The 19,856-nt window shown below is 42.4% G+C and overlaps 1 protein-coding gene across 1 annotated transcript in view; it reads right to left on the reverse strand.

Moving 5' to 3' along the window:
- The window catches only part of HS6ST3 (heparan sulfate 6-O-sulfotransferase 3), a 305,740-nt gene extending 286,658 nt beyond the window's left edge, over positions 1 to 19,082 (reverse strand). The window contains exon 1 of the mRNA XM_075045954.1: positions 18,541 to 19,082. Coding sequence (XP_074902055.1) covers positions 18,541 to 19,082 — 542 coding nt within the window. The remainder of the gene's footprint in view (positions 1 to 18,540) is intronic.
- Positions 19,083 to 19,856: the final 774 nt, after the last annotated feature.

The following is a 19,856-nucleotide window of genomic DNA, read 5'->3' on the forward strand; positions in this document are numbered from 1 at the left end:
AGCCCACTGAAAAGCAACACCGTACGTAAAAGAATTTTCACATGCACTACTAACTAGCTTGTATCTCAGATGGTAAGGGAAGAATCAATCTTAATTTGAGAACTGGAGGAATACCACGGGTCACAGGGTCCACACATCTGTGGTGCCAGCAACAGGAGTGAGCGAGGATACGTATGTCAGTGTGCAATCACTAGCCAGTATCAAGGCAAACTAGCTAATGAGTAGGTTAAGTGACTGGGGAGCCAGGTATTAAAGCAGCCATAAATCTAGGGTGTTTCTCCATGAGCAAGACAACTGAAGGAACTGCCTACTGGAGGGACCAGGAGGTCCAGCTAGACCAACTGCTAGAGAGACCATAGGGTCCAGTGGACAACAGAGACACATTTCTATGTATATGTGTGTCTGAGACAACTGGAAGAGTTGGCTACCAGAGGGGCCAGGAGGTCCAGGACAGCTACTGGGGAGACCATAAGGTCTGGGGGTCAACTGGGAGGTGTGTGTCTGTGTTGGTGTACACAAGGGGGTCTGTACCAACAACTGGCACATGGTTATAAGGCCTCAGGGGCTTACACACCCAGGTACCAGCAGGTGGGGAGACTGGGGATCCAGGAGCCAGCTCCTGGACAGACAGTGTCTAAGGCCAGCTACTGGAGGGATCCATGTTGTATATATATATTTCCCACTAATGGACTTTTGCCATGATCAACCAGAAAGGGGAACAGGACAAGGTCATTGGTACTGTTTATGTTTGCACAAGTGCTGTGTTGTCTGTGCACACTGCATTCTGTGACTGGCCATGCATATATTATATACATGTATTCGTGCAGATGCCTACTAGGAATACATGCTCAGCCCTGCTATTGGTTGGACCCAGGGACACGGAGCTGTAGCAGCCTTGCCTCCCTTGAGCGACTGGAATTGGCAATCCCCCTAACAGACATACTGGCCCAGACCAAAGGTCAAGTATCCTTGCTTCTGACAAGCAAGTGCCAATAGATAGAAAACTTAAGGAACAAGGACAACATACAGTTCACCCTAAGCACTCATCTACCTTTCAAAAATCGGTAGCTTGGGGACTTCCCAAAATGCTGTATTTCAAGGCTGTTGACAGACCTCTTTATAGATGTACTATTGTTATTTGAACCCAGATTATCTTCTAGCATCTGCAGTGGGAAGGCTCACCTCCTCTTACTCTGAACCTGGTACTTCACCATTTATCTGACACTCCTTGGTTATCTGCTCCATGTGACCTACAGTTTACATAAAACAATTCTAGCTCCCTCAGCACCCAGCAGTCTTTATCCTAGCCAGTCAAAAAGCCATTCCTGCCTTTCCCTGAATGTTAAGCATCAGACTAATAAAGTAATTAAGGTTAGGAGAGACCTCTGGCAGTCATTTTTAGCCCAAACCCCTGCTCAAAAGTCAGTCTAACTTGAGCAGGTTCCTCTGGGCTTTGCCCAGAAATTTTCAGTAACTCCAACGATGGAGATGCCACAGTGTCTCTGAGCAACCTCTTTCAGTGTCTGACCACCCTCATGGGAAAAGAGCTTTTCTTCTCACTCAGCTGAAATTTCCCATTTTCCAACTTGAGTTCATTTCCTCCTCCTATCACAGTATGCATCCAATAAGAGTCTGGTTCTCATTGTCTACACACTCCCACTTAGAAACGAACTCTTATCTCCAATTTGGGGTTGTCCATGAACCCGCTGAGACCAGACTCTGTCCCATCATCCAGGTCATTAATACAGACCTTCAAACAGCATTGGCATCTCTGTCAGTTCTTGAGTCACACCACAAGCAATCAGCCACCAGCTGGATTTTGTACCACCCCTCACCCCCACTTGCAGCCCAACAGGCAGCTCACTATAGCACCCCGTCACCTAGTTCATGTCTCACCAGCGTGCCTCAAATAACGCTGGGGGAGAGCGTGGCAAAGTCCTTGCTAAGGTCAATGTGAACAACATCCCCTGCTCTTTCTTTGTCTGCACGGCCAGTCCTCTCATCATGGAAGGTAATGGTGTTGGTCGGGCATGGTTTGCCCCTCTTAGCTTTGTGCTGGCTGTTCCCAGTCCCCTTCTGATTCTTCACACAGCTGGAAATGGCTTCCAGTGAAATTTGCTCAATCAGCTTCCCAAGGACAGAGATGAAACCAACCAGCCTGTAGCTCCTGGAATCCTACTTGCTGCACTTCTTGAAGAGGAGTATAGTGTCAGAGCTCATACTGTATAAGTAAAATTAGGACGGTTTGTATGCATCACTATATAATTACCAACAAAGAAAGCCAACTGTCATTTTAGCACTTATTTACCTCAAAAAGTCTTCCTGCAAGTCCTCACAGTCAGCTTTTTCTTCACAAATTCATAGTATCATTATCTCAGTATTCATCTTCTTTCCAGATGACATCCCTTTACCTTTATTTGTCAGCATTTTAGAAAAGAAAAAAAATGAATGTATTAAAAATAAAACAGAGGAAGACTATTTCTCCCTGCATGACATGACCTTTCTTCGCATTTGATAGCAGCTTAGGTTCCCATGGAGCTTTTGATGGAAAGCCTTGTTGAACAACCCTGGCAAACCAAGCAGACTACGACCACCAGATTTCCCTTGTGAACATGGTTTTTTGACTCCTTTGCAGAATCCTACAAGATCATTCAGGCATGATTTCCTATTGCAAAAGCCACATGGACCTCCCACTGTGTTGTATTAGGTAACTATCCACTAATTCTATTCCCTGTAATAGTTTCTCCTAGTTTTCCCATTGTAGATGTTAAGCTTACTAGTAAGTAGTAAAGGTCTTTTTAAAAATTACTTTCAAATTTTCTGAATACCAAGTTTTAAGGAGGAGGTCACATCTACATTTAGTAGTTTGGTTGTTTTAATTCCTCAGGTCCTTTAAATACCATCTAGTTCTGGCAACTGGCACCTTTAAATACTATCTGGTTTATGCCTTTTTTTTTTTTTCCTGCTTTTTTTTTTTAAAAAAAACTTGTTCAATAATTGCTTCTACCAACACTTCAGTTTGAAGAGAGATCCTTTGATACATCCTCCATAATGAAAGGTTCCAGATCGGAACTTCTTCAAAGCTCAAAGATGAACACAGATGTAAGTGGTAAAACAATAGCTTCTTTTTTGATAGAGCTTTATTTCCAATCAGATAGAAGGAGAGATCATCTATTAGCCCTACACATTCTCTAATGGGCTTCTCATTCCCAGCATGTTTCAAAAAGATTAATTTTATACCTTCTGCAAATTGTTCCTCAAACATCTTTCTTAGCTGTAATGCATTTTTACCTTATCCTGACAGAATTTATGAACCTTTGTACTTTCCTCCTGCAAACAGAACTCGACCTTTAAAAAAAAAAAAAAAAAAAAGGTGAAAACTGCTTTGTGTAACTACCTCTCTTACCCTGCTGTTTAGCAATGCCGCGCCAGTTTCTTTTTGGACTTACTATCTTTTATGGGTGCATGCATTTTCTCCAAGACTCCCACATGGCATTTTCAAGCAGTTCCCATGCCACTTGTAAGGATTTTACTTTTATAAATTGTTGTCAATACACTTTTTCATTTTAAGTAGTTTTCTCTAAAAAACAAAACCCCCAAAGCAGGGGATTTTCAGAGGTAGAAGTGTTTGATCCTGTAAGAGATTTAAATACATTTTGCAGAACGTCTGTTTGACAGTAACACTCTGAACCAGGTCCTGCACACAATGATCAGAACTACATAAAAAACTGCTTCTCCATCTTCAGGTTTGTGGACTAACTGCTCCACGAAATACTCACTAACTGTGTCTAGCAATTTAGTCTCCACATCAATCATTGCTGCAGCCACTGCCACTACCATGCAGGCACCAGGCTGACGAAGGAGCAATACAACTAAGAGGCCAGAAGAGAATGAAAGGGCTTCAAAGAGAAAGAAGGGAAGGAGAACAACCACATAATAAAGTCAGCTTCTTTGCATTTATACACCACATTGCTCATGGGGCTCTAAGTCCTGGAATTAGTCATTTATCATTTTTCATGAGCTGCTGTTTCTCTTAATTTCTAACACATGACTGCAGAGAAAAAAAAATAGAATTTAGATACTAGATGTGAATTCAAGAAGCAGAAAGCAAAAAAAAGTCTATTAAAAGATAACAAGAAAGCATAAGCTAACTGCTTAAAATTGGCTCTCAAAAATTTAAAAGAAATTAAAATATGACTACTGAGATTGAACAAGCCACTGCAGAGCCAAAACACCTGCTAAAAATTGACTTGATAGAGCTATGTGCACTCCTGTGTTTTGACACAAACAGACATTCTGTTTGGATCTCCTTGCTTATTGCTTCTATCAGGAAATCACTTTTCCCTCTGTGTACCCCACGGGTATCTCCCCCCCTACTTGTACTTAAATTCTCCTCTTCATACTTTTCTAGTGCCATCAAACCATCACCTTTTTTCCCCAGGTTACAGAAGCATTAGCAACCTTCCTTCTTTCCCTCTGTGGCAGGGGGACAAAGCCAGGACCTGTGTACCTTCCTTCACCTGCTGGGAAGGACTCCGCTCCTCCCTGCCTCAGGATGAAACTGGTGGCTCACGCTGTAGAGCTGGGTTTCAGTATTGCAGACCGACAGCTGATGGTAAAGCATGAAATTCTTCTGCCAAGTCTGTCAATGCTAATCTTAAATACCTTCTTCTCTAAGACATTACAAAAGCAAAAGACTGAGGCATGTGCCATAGAGACAATTTGCAACTGTTTAATACTTCATCCTAGGAGAAACTGAATACAAATCAAAGGGAAGCAATTACAAGAACCCTCTGAGCAGCAGCTTAAGGGAGCAGATAGAAACACAGAGGAGTTACACAGAAATGCATCTTTTCTGTCCCCTGTCTTTTCAGGTAGGGGGAAGAAAACAGTTATTTCTCCTTATCAGTTTTTTGTACTGCTAGGAACAGAGGAAACAATGAACAAAGAATTTAAGGCAGATTAAAGTAGTCAATTCTGTTAGGCCTGGCAAGGCCAAACAGCTTAAAGTCCAAAAGCCCCTTTGAACCTCAGCAGGGCAGATGAGCTCAACAGAGTCAAACAATTCAAGCCTGCAGCTTGCCAAGCAAGCCAAGCAGAGATGAGCACTACCCCAACCAGCTCATTCTATACACAAAGCAAGCAGGTAACAATGCAAAGGGTATGTGAGTCGCACAAGAAAAACATATAAAACAAAAGAACCGGCAAGATAGGAAGGACAGTGGTGTGGGAGGATGGACAACATCAGGCTGACAAGAAGGTAAATCAAAAGTGTAGGATGTAACCTGGGTAATACAAAAAAGAGAAGGCATCTTTACAGAAAAAAAACAGAAAATGCGATTGTGGACAAGGAAGTTCCCTTTTTCCACATGTCCTTTTAAGCTCTTCTGTTATCTAAACATATGGCACAAAGTGAAAATCCTCCAGTTATATAGTACCAAATTTAGCTGCTGAAATGATACACAACTTGTAATTTTGTTTAAAATATCAATGCAACTACCATGACCTTCTTGCTACCAATACTTTGTAATCCACTTGATTTTTATGTTTTGTTTGGGTTTATTTTTAATATTTTCTTTGGAACTACCTGACAACGGACTGAAATACAAGTAGTAGAGCATGAAACGAGAACGATAAGCATCTACCATTCCCACTGCTCTCCTAAACAAAACTGCAGTTCTGTGTGGCTGCACTTAAGCTTCCCAGTCAATCTGTTAGTCAGATGCAGTCCATCAGTTTTACTATTACTCTATAGCAATGCCCAGCAGCCCTTAGATGCCTGCTACTGACCCGTATCACAATGGGATTCTTTATCCCATTGTCAGATATCTGGCAATCTAACCACAGAGAAAAGAGATATACACTAATACAAAATAATCTGCGGAAGTCAGAGGCAGTGCTGCAAAACTCTACATACATTTACATGCTCACTGACCTGCCAGTTTTGGACAACAGATACAGGAGAATGGAGATCAAAACAAAGACTTTGCTGAAGAAGGTAATGTGTTGCAATGTGTTACAGAGGACCTGGGCTTTTTGGGAAAAGCTATTTTCAGTTATTCCTTTCATTTAGGCAGCTAAATTCTTTATTTGGAGGAAACCATTTCAACAGGCATTTTCAGGTTTTAAAAGCTTGTCAAAAAAGGCACGACCACTTTAACACAGTTGAGCTGATGTTTGTGACAAGTCTTTAAATTGGGACTTTAAACTTTCACTTCACAAAAAAAAAGTTAAGCAGTAAAAAATACATATACTTACACATATATATACATGCAAACTAATTATTTGAGGTTTCTCCCCAGTAGCTTAATAAGTAGACTGATTTAAAAGAGTTTTGAAGATCACATCTTCTGAATTTTTCCTAGGTAGTGTTTTTTAAGCATTTACAGTCCACTTAAAAGAATTGTAAAGGTATAAACACCAGTTCTTTGCCTGTATATTTGTTCCTCTTCTGTGGATTCTGTATTTGCCCACAGAAGATTTTATACAGGAGTTTTGAACCTTGCACAAAAGAATCTTATCTATACTGAAAGTTCAATCCAATAACTTGACTTTGGAATAGGAAAAAGAAAGGCAAAACAGTTACATTCTTTCTTTGTAAACTCTGGGAAGTTATTTCATGTTAACACATGACAATTAAGGTTTTACACTATAATTTAACTGTCAACAGCTTAATAAAGTTATCACTGTAGATGGAAGTTAAAGAACTCTGAAGAACACTGTCTGCAACGTGAATATGGAAAACTATAAAAGTGTTAGTTTTCTGGATAAAAATAATTTGAATAGAAATAAATGCTTGACTCAACATACCCTGAAACTGCATAAATACTACAGAACACTAGGAGTCCAAGTATTAAAAACAACAAAAAAGACAAATATGTGACCACCTCTTATTTACTGAATTGCTATTCAAGTTCTATTTTACCTACTAAGCTCCGCTTAATAAGAAAAAGTGGACCCTCTCAGGCATCAGAGAAGCACACCATCCCAGTCTTAAAAGAAATGTACAAAGGAACATATTTACAATACATGCCTGAGGCCAGCTTTACATTGGATGTCATGAACATATCACACATTAAAAAAGTTACTGCTGGTAATAAGTTGTTTCTTTTGACAAACTAAAGTAATGCACACAGCAAAAAAAATGACTACATCTATCCTTCCTTTATTTAATAATTATAATTTTTGATCCTGTTCAAGGAATTCTTAAATTGAGGAACAGGGAGTAGTTAAAATATCTACATCAGCATGTTACAGCATCTTCTCCATTGTAATTTTTCACCCCATTGTCCACAAATAAAAAGCAAACCTCACGCTTACATTCAAGAAGAAGGATTCAAGGAGCTACTGGCTGGTCAGTCTCACCTCCATCCCTGGGAAGGTGATTGAGCAAATTTCCCTGGAGCAGTGGATATTGTTCACATTGACCTTAGCAAGGACTTCAACACACTCTCCCATAGTGTCATTTGAGCCCCACTGGTGAGATATAGACTAGGCGACAGGGCAATACAGCAAGATGGCCTATTGGGCTGCAAGTGGGGGTGAGGGGTGGTACAAAATCCAGCTGGTGGCTGATTACTTGTGGTGTGACTCAAGAACTGACAGTGATGCCAATGCTGTTTGAAGGTCTGTATTAATGACCTGGATGATGGTCTCAGCAGGTTCATGGACAACCCCAAATTGGAGAGAGAGAGAGAGATCAATACTCCAGAGCAGTGCTTCTATTCAGAGCAACCCCAAGAGGCAAGAGAACTGTGTTGATGGGAACCTCATGAAGATCAACCATGGCAAGTGGTTTACTGTAAGGGTGGTGAAACACTAAACAGGTGAGGCACTGGAACAAGTTGCACAGAGAGGTTGTGGATGCCCTCTCCCTGGAAGTGTTCGACACCAGGCTGGATGGGGCTTCAAGCAACCTGATCTAGTGGAAAGTGTCCCTGCCCATGGAAGGGAAATGGAACTAGATGATCTTTAAGGTCCCTTCCAACCCAAACCATTCTATGGTTCTGTGATTCTAAGGAAAAGAAAAAACTTGCACCAGAGGTGAAGTAAGAACACACAAGATAGGCTGGGCACTAAAAAGAAAAGGATCTGGGGTTCCTGGTGGACACTGTGTTGAATAACAGCCAACCACGCGCCCTTTGCAAGCAAAGCACGCTAACCAAGTATTGGGCTGTTAGCAGGAGCGAGCCAGCAGGTTGGGGGAAGTGATTTCCCCTCGCTCCCCCATTTAGCACTGGTGAGACAGCATCTGGAGTGATGTGTCAAATTTTGCACTCACTAGTAAAAGACAGACCTTGGTATAACGGGTACTGTCAGCAGAGGGCTGCCAAGACCATCAAGGGGCTGCGACATATGACACACAAGGAGTGGCCAAGTGAGCTAGGTTTGTTCAGTTTGGGGAAAAGGCAGCAACAGGGTAGACCTTGCTACTCTGCTCAGTTTTCATGTGGGAGTGTACAGAGAAGTCACAACCAGCCTCTTTTTGGTGCACACAGCGATAAGAAGGAAGAAATTAACTCAAGTTGGAAAATGGGAAATTTCAGCTAGCTGAGAAGAAAAGCTCTCTTCCCACCCATGTGGGCAGTCAAACACTGGAAGAGGTTGCTCAGGCATACTGTGGTATCTCCATCCTTGCAGTTACTCAAAATTTCTGGGCAAAGTCCAGAGCAACCTGCTCTAGTTAGACTGACTTTTGAGCCCGGGTTTGAGCTAAATGACTACTAGAGGTCCCCCCCTACCTACATGATCCAATATATCCAAATTACTAGTAATAGAGAACAACATAAAATACTTCATAAAATTACTCTTCTCATCTGAACCTTGTTAAGTCAGCAAAGAAAAGATAGAACTTTGGCCTGACAGAGGCTTTTCTGGCATGAAAACATAAAAGTTTTTGCAGTTAAAGAAGTTATTCATTACTCACATTTGAAGCTTCTTGGAAAATAATGGTCCTACTCCCATCACTAAAAATTAAGGTCTAGTTAAAGGATGAAAATATTACATGACAACTGTGCTACTGGGGATTTACAGTGTAGGAGCTGAAGATGCTTAATTTAACATTTGGGTCTCTTATTACAACACTTATCTGACTTGAGAAACCTATGCCAAAAAAAGAAAAGACCTATGTAGGACATGAGCTCAAACTAGCTAGTACTTGAAGTTTCTCATTATGTCCACATCTTTCTCTTCCAGCAAGTATAAAAGAACATATGGAGAGCTTTAAACCCTAAACCAAGTTTTATTTGGAAAAAAATGAACTTTCAAATCGCATAATTTTGATCCTTCCTTCACCTTGCAAGACGGTAGCTTTATTTCTGCTCCCTACTCCCTTCTGCTGTCTTCCAGACTTCGCTCTCACTTTGGGCTCACAGCTTATTCCTACACTGCTTCTCTTCTTTCCCCTCTTCCTCTGAGGAGTTCCTCAAGCAAACACCATCAGTTGCTATTCCACCCACCCCCACATTCTCAGCCATAGCTTGTGTGCAAAGACACATGGAAATAACCTTAAAAATTGCAAGTAGCTACTTTTGAGTGTGAAAATACACAAACACTGAGATACAAATGTATTTGCTACTTAAACAAAAGCCAGCTAAAAAAACAAATAGGCTAGAATAGAAATAGGCTACATGGCTAAAGACCAAAAAAAAAAAAAAAAAAAAAAAGCTTTTTCCTGCACTACTACCTCTGAAATTTCATTTAACATACATTTAAAAGCATAATATGCCCAAGTCTTACAAACAGAAATCTTTAAGTCAGCAAGCTCTTTCCATTGACAGTATTAGACTTTAGATTAGAATTTTTTTAAAAAAAAGGTATTTTTGATTAGTGTTTTGTGAACTATGCCTCCTTCTTTCACTCACCTCACTTTCAAATTTACTTGTTTGCAGAAAGTAACTGGTCTCAGAGAGGTCAGCTCCTCCATATACTCTTAATATCCTGAAGGGGCCATTTACTTCCAGTACCAAACAGCACCAGGAACCATGTGGCCAGCCTTCTCATCAATGTCAAGTTACTTCACAGAACTGGGAAATATACTCTCAAGTCAATTATGAATGTCATGGTTTGTTTCATCAATCTCTTATTATTTTGACTTTGGAAATTGAAGTTGCACCTGGTCATTGCTTTCCCCATCCCAACATTATTCTTCATGTGGCATTCAAAGTTTCCCCACTACTAAGCCAGTACGTTTGGCATCTCTATCAGTTTGTAGACACTCAGAGCCACACTTCAACCTGCATTAATACACTCTCACAACTGACATATAACTGTATTAATGGAGCACTTCTAATATGTCTGAAATCCACTTTACATCAACCATTTTCTAACAGATTACTAATTTTTAAAGAAAAGAAGGGGTTTAAGACATTAAGTTTAAACTATTAATTAAAAGCCAATCCCCCCACCCCCTTTTTTCTAAGATGACTTTAAGCTGTGGGCAAAACACCAGGTCTTTGTAGAAGTATACATGAGGCCACCTAACAGTAAGCTTCATAGTGGAACCGAAGTCCTAAGAGCTTGAAGATAAAAGGCCCTACCCTTACAAGAATCCATTTTATACCTTTTTAGTCAATATATATTGAGATCTCAAGCACTGATCACCTAACATCCCCCAAGTACTTCAAGAGTTATTGATTTTGCCACTCCAGAATTTGTTCTGAAAGACGATTTATGCCATCTTGAACAAAATCCCAGAATAGTTCTGTTGTTAATTTTTTCTCCACAAATCAGTAGCTGTTTCAAGGTTGAATCATTTTATCATTATGGCAGTCCAAATTAGGCCCTTAATTCATACAATCAGCCTCCTACACAAGATTTGAAAACCTTGTTCAGCAATAACAGAACTTCGAAAGAACTTTAAGTTACCTTCTAAGGCAACTGGGAACATTAAGACATCCAATGTAGTTTAGGACTAGAATAGAAGTTTGGGTTATAAATACTCCCAGAGAACAGGGAGGAAGTTGAATGCAATACTAAATACATTAAAGAATACAGGTTCCCTTGCTTTCATCAGATCTCATTCTGCACAGAGAGCAGCAGAGTCTTTACATTATGAGCTCAATTCACTACCATGGCTGCACCAAATTCGAGGAGGAAATGCTTTACTCTTGCTGACTTAGAAGGCAACACATAAAAACTGCCAACACACCTGAAGGGAGAAATCATTCAGTTCAACCAGCTCTCTACACTTTCCATTAAGCTTCTTTGTGATCACTAAAGCTGAGCTGGCAGAGATTTTTTTCTTCCTCCACAAAGAGTTCTCAAAAATGAAGAGTAAGCTCACAATTTGACCCCTATTTTTGCCACTGGCTGGGTCTACAGATTTAGTCTCTATCAGTGTAACGGCATTACACAGCAACTTTTCCCACTCAAACAGTAACTTTTCCCATTCCACCTCAAACCAATACATACCCCAAAGCTATGTAAGAATTTAAGCGATATCCAGTTCAAGAGGATTGGAAATTACTCGAAATTAGGCAGCTAGTCAATAGAAATTTAAAAGCATCTCAATAACGAGAAAGTTACAACAGCTGCTGTGTCTTATGACACTGTAGAGCCCTAGGGGATGCTACTGACACTTCCACTCTCTTTTCTCCCCACGGTTTCTCTGCCTGGCTCCTGCACAAAGAAGAGAACAGCTCCTTCATTTTAAAGAAAATCGTATTAAGACAGCCTATTTCCAGAATTAAATACCGGAAGAAGCCAAAACCCCACCCCTACGTGATACATTAAGCTAGATTAAAAAGGAAGCGTAAGGTCTGCATGAAAGGAGCAAGCAAGTTTGCTTGGGTAAATCACTAAGTTCTCTTCCAGACAACTAGAAGATCAGGTCATCGTTTTCATAACATGCACCTCCCTGTCTCAAAACTTACTAAGTTTCTCAGTTATCTGCAAATTACAGTCATGGGTGAATAAGAACAATCAATTCCCAACTGAATTAGCACTGATCACTGCTTTATCAATACTAACCATTAACAGTAAACATGAGTTCTAGTCATTTTTGTAGGCAACCTGCTGAAGTTTACTGCAGCAGCTTCAAAAGTCTGAAGACAAGATTTATCTTTGGATCAAAAGTTTTCCAGAGCTAGGACAACCCTGATGCTGAAAAGTTCTGTCCCCATCAATCACTTGACTGCTGCTCTGAGCAGGGGAAATCTCACAGGAGACAAGTACAGTGCAAAAAGTAGTTAAGGTGAGTTGCTAGTTGTTGCCACAAGTTCCAAGACAAGTTATCTTTAAACACATAGAAGAAAAGATTAGCAGACAGCATTACTATCTCAATCAAGTTGGATCAAATCAGCCTAACTTCCCTCTAAAATACAGTAATTGACTCTGAATAGGAACAGTAGGAAGGAAATGCTTTAAAAAAATAATAATTAAGAGGTATGACTTTAGAAACATTTCCCATTAGTGTCATAAGCCAGAAAAAACATGGTCTAAAAAACAAATGTGATGTGGCAGGGGCAGAACTCCCTGGAAAGCAATTTTGAGAGTTATATCAATCAAAAGGTTTATTACAAAGGAATTTCATTCTATTCAATGTTTACATCAACAACGTGGATGCTGAATACAAAATACATTTATTAAATATGCCAATGATGAAAAGCTAGGAAGGACAAAATTAAAATTTAAATCAATTTTACAAATTAAAGAACTGACAGAAGAGGAACAAAATCCAGTGGGGATGAGCACAAAATTCATATAAAAAGCAAATGGGAAATATAAGTATTAGACTTTAAGAAAATGAATAGTGTCTAAATCCCAAGCTGAACGGCCAATGCCAGGCAACTGCAAAGTAGGCAAACGTCACTGAAGTGTACAACCACAAGCACAGCTTTCAGAATAAGCAAAGTAATCTTTTTTGCTCCACTTTGTAGTACACTTATAGATGAAATACTGTACCCCCACTGCAGCATCCCATTTCAAGAAAACAGCTGACACAGAGGAGGAACATTAAGAATGGCCTACAATAAATACAGCATGAGCTGGATTTGGTTACTTTTTAAGAAGAGAAGGTTGAAAGAGAACTTCCTAAGAACGAAAGTACCTAGTAGGCTACTGCAGAGAAAGGGGGATCAATTTGTTCTCAGTTTCTCAAAAGACAGAAGATGCAATGGGCTTAAAATTGAAGTTAATAAGATTCACGCTAAACATTGCGGGGGAGACAACACCACTTTCCAATAGAAAGGACAATGAAACTCTTGAGCAGATTAACAAAGTTCTTTTAAAGCACCCAACACGAAGGAAAAAACCCACACTATCAGTAGCAGGACCTCAGGAAATTGTTTAATCCTTCTCATTCCTTACATTTATAAAAAAACCTGTATAAAGCTTACTGGCTCTAACATTCATTTCAGTAGAAGATACCAAGGTACGGTAGAGAATTTGTTCTTTTTTTCCCGCTTTAAATATTTGTGACTTTTTATTCTCTTCTCCCCACTACCTTCAGCGTAGTCTTGATTTTCAATTAACACTCTTGCATTTTTATGATTATCATAGTTACCGTGGCTGCAAAGAACAGTCCATCTTACGCTCTGTTATTGCTAGAGCTTTAAAAACACTCAGTAGTCAAATAAAGGACTGCATAAGAAGAAAAAGGAAACCTACTAATAGTTTCTATTCAGCTCTTCCAATTTCATGACTCATGGGTTTACCGCTGATTTATACTTCCATACAATAATGGAGCACACAGTAACTTACACAGACATGAGGAAATGGAGAGTATAATGGAAGCAAATTAATGAAAATCAATAGTTTCGAAGACTAAACTACACTGATAATAAAGCTCATGGGGTTTACAGAATTAGACAGATTTCACTGTTTCATATAAGAAAATCAGACAACACTTTCAATGCAGTGTTCTTTCAAGTGTGTAGTTTAAAAGATTACCTTCCTAGTTTAATTAAACTTGTAATAAATAATAATGAATAATTATTAATGATACTGCAGGCACACCAGCAAGGGAGAAAATGTGCCTTGATTAGGACTTCTAAGGTCCCCTCTCAATCCCTCAGACAAAGAGTAGAGAGGCAAAGCAAGTCCTACCCCATACACCAGGTTTTACCTGGTAACCTAACAGAGGCAGACAATGAGTTTGGACAATGTCTCTTCAACATTAGATGTGGAATTCTTCTTAACTAGTTTTAGACATCAAGTCCCAATGAGCCATTCCCATTTTCCTTTATAAACAGTGAAAGGAAGAACTGGCCCTCGGGAAGACAATTCAGCAGGTATCAGGCATGTCTTAGACCCTCCAAAGGACTGCCTGTATTATTCCGTTTCTCCCCACTGTCTACAGAGGCAGCCTAACATCACTGACTCAGACTTGAGACCAACTCTTCCCTGGCATCCCGGGTATAGACATCTATGTTGGCTAAGGCTCTGTAGCCTCAGCTTCTTGGCACCACTGAAGGAAAGCCATGTTCCAGGCATGGAGCTAAACACAAGCATCATCAACTTCAATGACTTGCAGAGAGAGCAAAGCAAATACACAAAAGACTGTTCCTCCAAAAAAAAAACCAAACAAAAAAAACAAAAAAAAAAACGAAAAGACAAAAAAAAAAAAAAGGATTCCACACCAGTCTCAGTTACTTTATGTAGTAGCACCCATTTTCGTAAGGCAGAGTAAATAACCCAAGCTGCAGACACAATGCATAGCAGTAACTCTCCTGTCCAAGGTATGGGGGGCTATGCTACTGTTGCAAGAACTTCCACATAAACCTAACTGCATCTTCACGGGAAAAGTCCCACTGGCTTAATACTACTAATTATTTGCAATGTTGAGCTGAAAACTACGCTATTAAGAATTTGATTTAAAACTGCATCAGCTGCATACCTTTCTCAATATCCTCACTATCCAGACAGCAACTTTTGTAAAACTGAAAGCTATACATTAGTATGAAAAACTAATAGCCTGGCTCTGTAAACACTTAAGCAGGTATTTTAGCAGAACATCCTGCATCCTGAAAATTAAAACATATGCAAATGTTTGAAGAAATAAAGTCTCAAGTTGTTGTTTTGGCTTCTTTTTCTCTGTTAAAGTACTGTCATTCAAAAGAATAACTGATTCTTAACAAAAAAGATAGTTCTACAATTTCACAATAGCATCCAATACACTGACAACAAACAACTTTTCATACTGAAGTACCTAAGCTGGGACAAGGGCTCAGGACACTTCATACCATGCAGTCTCCCATACAGGACTCTGCAAGTCATGCAGAGGCAAAGATCCAGTGACATCAAAATCAGAGCTGGCGCTTGCGCTTAAAAAAGTTCAAATTGCTGAGGCACAGCAGCAATTTCTGCCCTGTGTTCCTTCTTGGGACCCAAGACTTCAAAACGTCAACATCAGAAACAGGAAAAGCTGAGATAAAGTCTCTTCAAAACCCTGATGAGATTTCAGAAGTAAAACATCTTTAAACACACTGCCCACGAAAGACAAAGAACCCAGGGTGAGGTAGTGCTTCACACACCTTCTAAGACCCTTAGGACCATCATCCACTCCCCCCTTTCCCTACCACCTAACCCCTTCCCCCATAAATTCTAATTATACTTTCTTCATGAACTCTTCTAAAGACCTGAATTAAAAGGTAGGCCTTAATCTACCTTACTCATAACAAAATAGCAAAGAAAATACTTCCAAGAAACACTTACCTAATTTTTTACTTATGTTACACTATTACCAGCCTTCTAAGAAGCAAATTTTCAGAATGTGGAGATTTACACTAGAAATCCCTTATTCCCTCTGTGTAGTAAGAGATAGGCTACCTATACAGAGATCTGAAAGAACAGACTATATTAACACCCTGCTATGAGGAGAAACAAACAAACAAAAAATCCAGAATACACTTACCATCCTCACTGCACCAAATATATGGCACAAGAGATCAAACACACCAGTACCAAATTCATAATATGGTTTGTCCTGCTGCCCTCCTAGCCACAAAGAAAATTCATTGTCAAATACTTAACCAATTTAGCCTAATTTTCTGACTCTATAGGTGGAAAGTAGAGAAGTTGAGCTATTCAAGGAAGTCTAATGCCTCAAATACATTCAGAAGCTTTAAAGGATGACTTAAAAATAACTAGTATACTTTACATTAGACTCATATGCTAGTTTCTTGCCTATTTTAAGCATACAGTCTCCTCATTCCCAATTCTCCATTCAGACATTAAAAAAAGAAAAAGCCACAAACCAAACTTAGATGCATGCCTCTAATAGTACAGTCCTCCAGCAAAGTATTTTAGGCTTGATTCCAACTTTACCAGAGGCAGACGTTCACAGCAGAGACAATCAGCACTTTGGGGTTATCTGATTCATTTTACAGCTCCTTGAAAAACTGAAGTCAAGCTACATGATTACGAAGAGAAAACAAGGGAAAAATGAAAAGGTGTCTGCCTAGCACCGGATAGGACATAGCACAGGATATAATACAAGAAGAAATGAGTATTAGAAAGATGCAACAAATAATTATTCACAGCACCTTCCTCACTTAGGTAAAGACGAATCAAGAAGTGCTATGTCACACTAACTAAATCGTTCACTACCTAAACAAAAAAAATAACCCCCCACTATTCAGCTATAATGGTGAAATGTCACTACATGTCTTTCTTCAGCCAAAATAATTACTAATTATCCTCCAAATAACCGTTATGACCTGCTTTGTAATTCAACTCAAAAGTTTTAAATTTACTTAATATAATCATGTTTTTATTTCAAAGTACTGAAGCTGCTACTCCAATTTTACTGCCCGTTTGTAACGTTTGCAATTCAATTTAGCGCTCAGTTATGTACCTACCATTATTCTTCATGAGAGAGGAAAAGAGGACTTCAGTGGCAGATAATTTGTTTTCAGACATTTCTACAAGTATTACTCTTCCTCCTCCCCTCCCTGGTTTACATTACAAGTTTACTGAATATTCCTTAAGGCTGTACAGTTACCACCAAGTTATTTTGTCCTTGAAGACATTCACAGCATTTCTCTTCCATTAGCAGACAAATACATACATTTTATCTTCAGCTAAACATCTTTCACAAAATTGTGTGAACTACCTTAACAGTATTCTGCAAGTACAGTCCAAGTCCACAACAATCAACAATAAATTCAAATTACCCTGACTGGAGTCATGCAAAAAGTGACTAGCTTTGTGGTATGGGAGGGCCTTTGATGTTCAAGTCAAATACTCTATACTCTTCAAATTGTTCAACAACAACAATAATCAACTCTATTGTCTTCATGAATAGGCCCTGTGAAAATGAGTCCACCTGCGTCACGGATTGTACCTGGTTTTAAATGACAAGGCACAAAACAATGTGTGAGCGGTCCTACTGAAAATTTGAAGTTTGCAGACTCATTAAATTAAGATGGATAGTAAAATGAAAGCACGTAAATTATGTGAAACACTAGGTAACTAAAAAAAAAGGTATTTTTCCTAAATATTTTACAGATGTTGAAGTTACAATCATCACAGGGCAAAGGTTTAAGAGAAAACTCAGCTCATAACTTCTTACTACACATGTTCAAAACCCATCATACAATTGAAGACAGGATCTAGTATTAATTAGCCTGATAATCTGATTTAATAGTAAACAAATCAGAACAAAGCCCAAAACTTACTGAATCACCTAGAGCTATCTCGTATGGAGAGATTACCCATCTGGCAATTTCTTCCATTTTAAAACCAGACAAGACCTTTTGCAACACCCAACAAAAGCACAATACAAGATAATATGCACGGAGGCAACATGCACGCAAAATTCAGTAGTTTTCCACCGCCATTAGATCATCTAAAGAACATTAAGGGTGTGATTTTTTGCTAATACTGCGTTCCTGCACAGAGCCTGGCACACATCATCGCCCGACTTTCAGCTCGCACATACAACGAGCGATCGGTACACAACGGGAAGCAGAGAACCAGTCTATCTGCCAACGAGAAACACGGGGAAAAGAGAGTTGAAGGGCTTCTGGATACTTCAAACTCCACTAGTTACACCGTTCGGCAGCTGCAGCGATCCATTAGATTCTGCAGAGGCACCCTTCTTACGCAGAAGAGCGTAGTGTTTTGTTAAAAGCAAGTTTCAAAAGGACAGATAGGGGAAACTTGCATAAAACCGGGCAGAGTTTCTCTCCCGCTAACCTGTACAAAAGGCAGCTGCACACGCGCTACGTGGAATCAGCACAAATTTGAGGCGAAGCGAATGCGTTGCAGGTAACAAACAGGGAGGGGACCAGCCCGAACTAGAACCTCCTCCGGGAGATAAGCCTTTTTTTTTGTTTTTCCTCATTATTCCCCCCGCTTGCTTCTTAGTGACGACGGCAGCGAGCAATTCTTGCCAAACTGCCGGGGAGCGGGACCCACCGTGACGGCCAGCCTTCCCACCGCGCTGGGAAAAGCGGGCACAGACTTCCAGCGGGTGGAAATCAAGCCCCGCGGCGAGACCTTGCAGCGGGTTTCCCCGCCACCTCGCGTGTCCCCCGCGTCCCCCCCCCACGGGGGACGGCGGGCGGAGGGAGGGCCGCCGCCGCCGCCGGCACTGACCTGAGGGTGCGGTTACCGGCGCATCCCCGGCGTTCCATAGCGGCGGGCACGCAGCTGGTGAGCTCGGTCCAGTCGGCGTGCAGCCCGCAGCTCCAGCCGGTGGAGAAGCGGGAGAAGAGCCAGGTGTCCTTGTCGCCGCCCGGGCGGTGGCAGGCGCACTTCTTCTGCCCTGCCCGGCAGTAGCAGGGCTGCTCCAGGCGGATGTTGCGCACCAGGTGCCGCCCGAAGGTGGTGCCGCCCGTCTTCTGGATGTGGAGGAAGACGATCACGTCGCGGCCCCGCATGTCGAACCGCACCCGCCGGCACAGCTCCCCCCGCGCGAACGGGAACTTGGCCGCCAACCGCGGCAGCGCCGCCGCCGCCGCCTCCGCCTCCTCCTCCTCCCGCTCCGCCGGGCCCCCCCCGCGGCGGGCGGCGGAGGCCGGCGGGCGGCGGGGGCAGGCGGCGCCGGGGCAGGCGGGCGACACGTACTGGTAGACGATGAGCAAGAAGAGCAGGGCCAGCAGCGGCGGCAGCAGCCACCTGTTGAAGCGCTCGTCCATGGCGATGCGCGGGGAGGGGGGGGGGGGGGCAGCGCGGCGCGGCTTTAAGCGCTGCCGGGCGCTGACAGGACGGACGGCCCGCTCGGATCCCGCAGCCGAGGGGCGCCCGGAGCCCTTCCCGACGGCATGGTCCTCGCTAGGCGGCCGCGGCTCGCTCCGCACCGCTCAGCTCAGCCCAGCGCAACGCGCTCCGGCCCGCCCGAGGCGGCCATCCCGCACCCGCTCCCCGCCGCTGAGGTGAAGGGGGGGGGGAGCCGCCCGCCGGGCGGGAGGCGCCGTGGCGGGAGCGCCTCGCGCCGTCCCCGGCGAGCGCTGCCGGGCGGCGGCAGCAGCAGCGGCGGCAACGGCAGCTCCCGAACCCGCTCCACCGGCAACTCTCCAGCCCAAACACACCGCTCGGCCCCCCGGCGGGGCGGCCCCCGCCCGCCAGCCAATCGGAGCAAAGCCGGCAGCCTGAGCAGCCAATGGGTGAGCCTAGCACGCCGGTTCTATCGCCAATGAGAGAGGGCGGAGAGTTAAAACGGGGGCGGTGGGAGTCGCTCCTCGCTCCCCTCCAGGTATCGGACGGAGACCGATCGCCCGCGGGTGGGAGGGGGAGGCGGAAGCAGCCAATGAGGCGCTGGGGGCGGGGCGAAATGCAGCCAATGAGATTGACAAGGGGGCTGCGCCAGGTGCGCTGGCGGCACGCGCCCCCTGCGCTGCTGTGGGGTTCGGCGCGGCTGGCGCGGCCCTGCCGGCGCCTCGGCGGGGAGACCGAGAACGTCATTTTTTTTT

This window comes from Buteo buteo, chromosome 14 (assembly GCF_964188355.1).
Source record: "Buteo buteo chromosome 14, bButBut1.hap1.1, whole genome shotgun sequence".
Taxonomy (NCBI): Eukaryota; Metazoa; Chordata; class Aves; order Accipitriformes; family Accipitridae; genus Buteo; species Buteo buteo.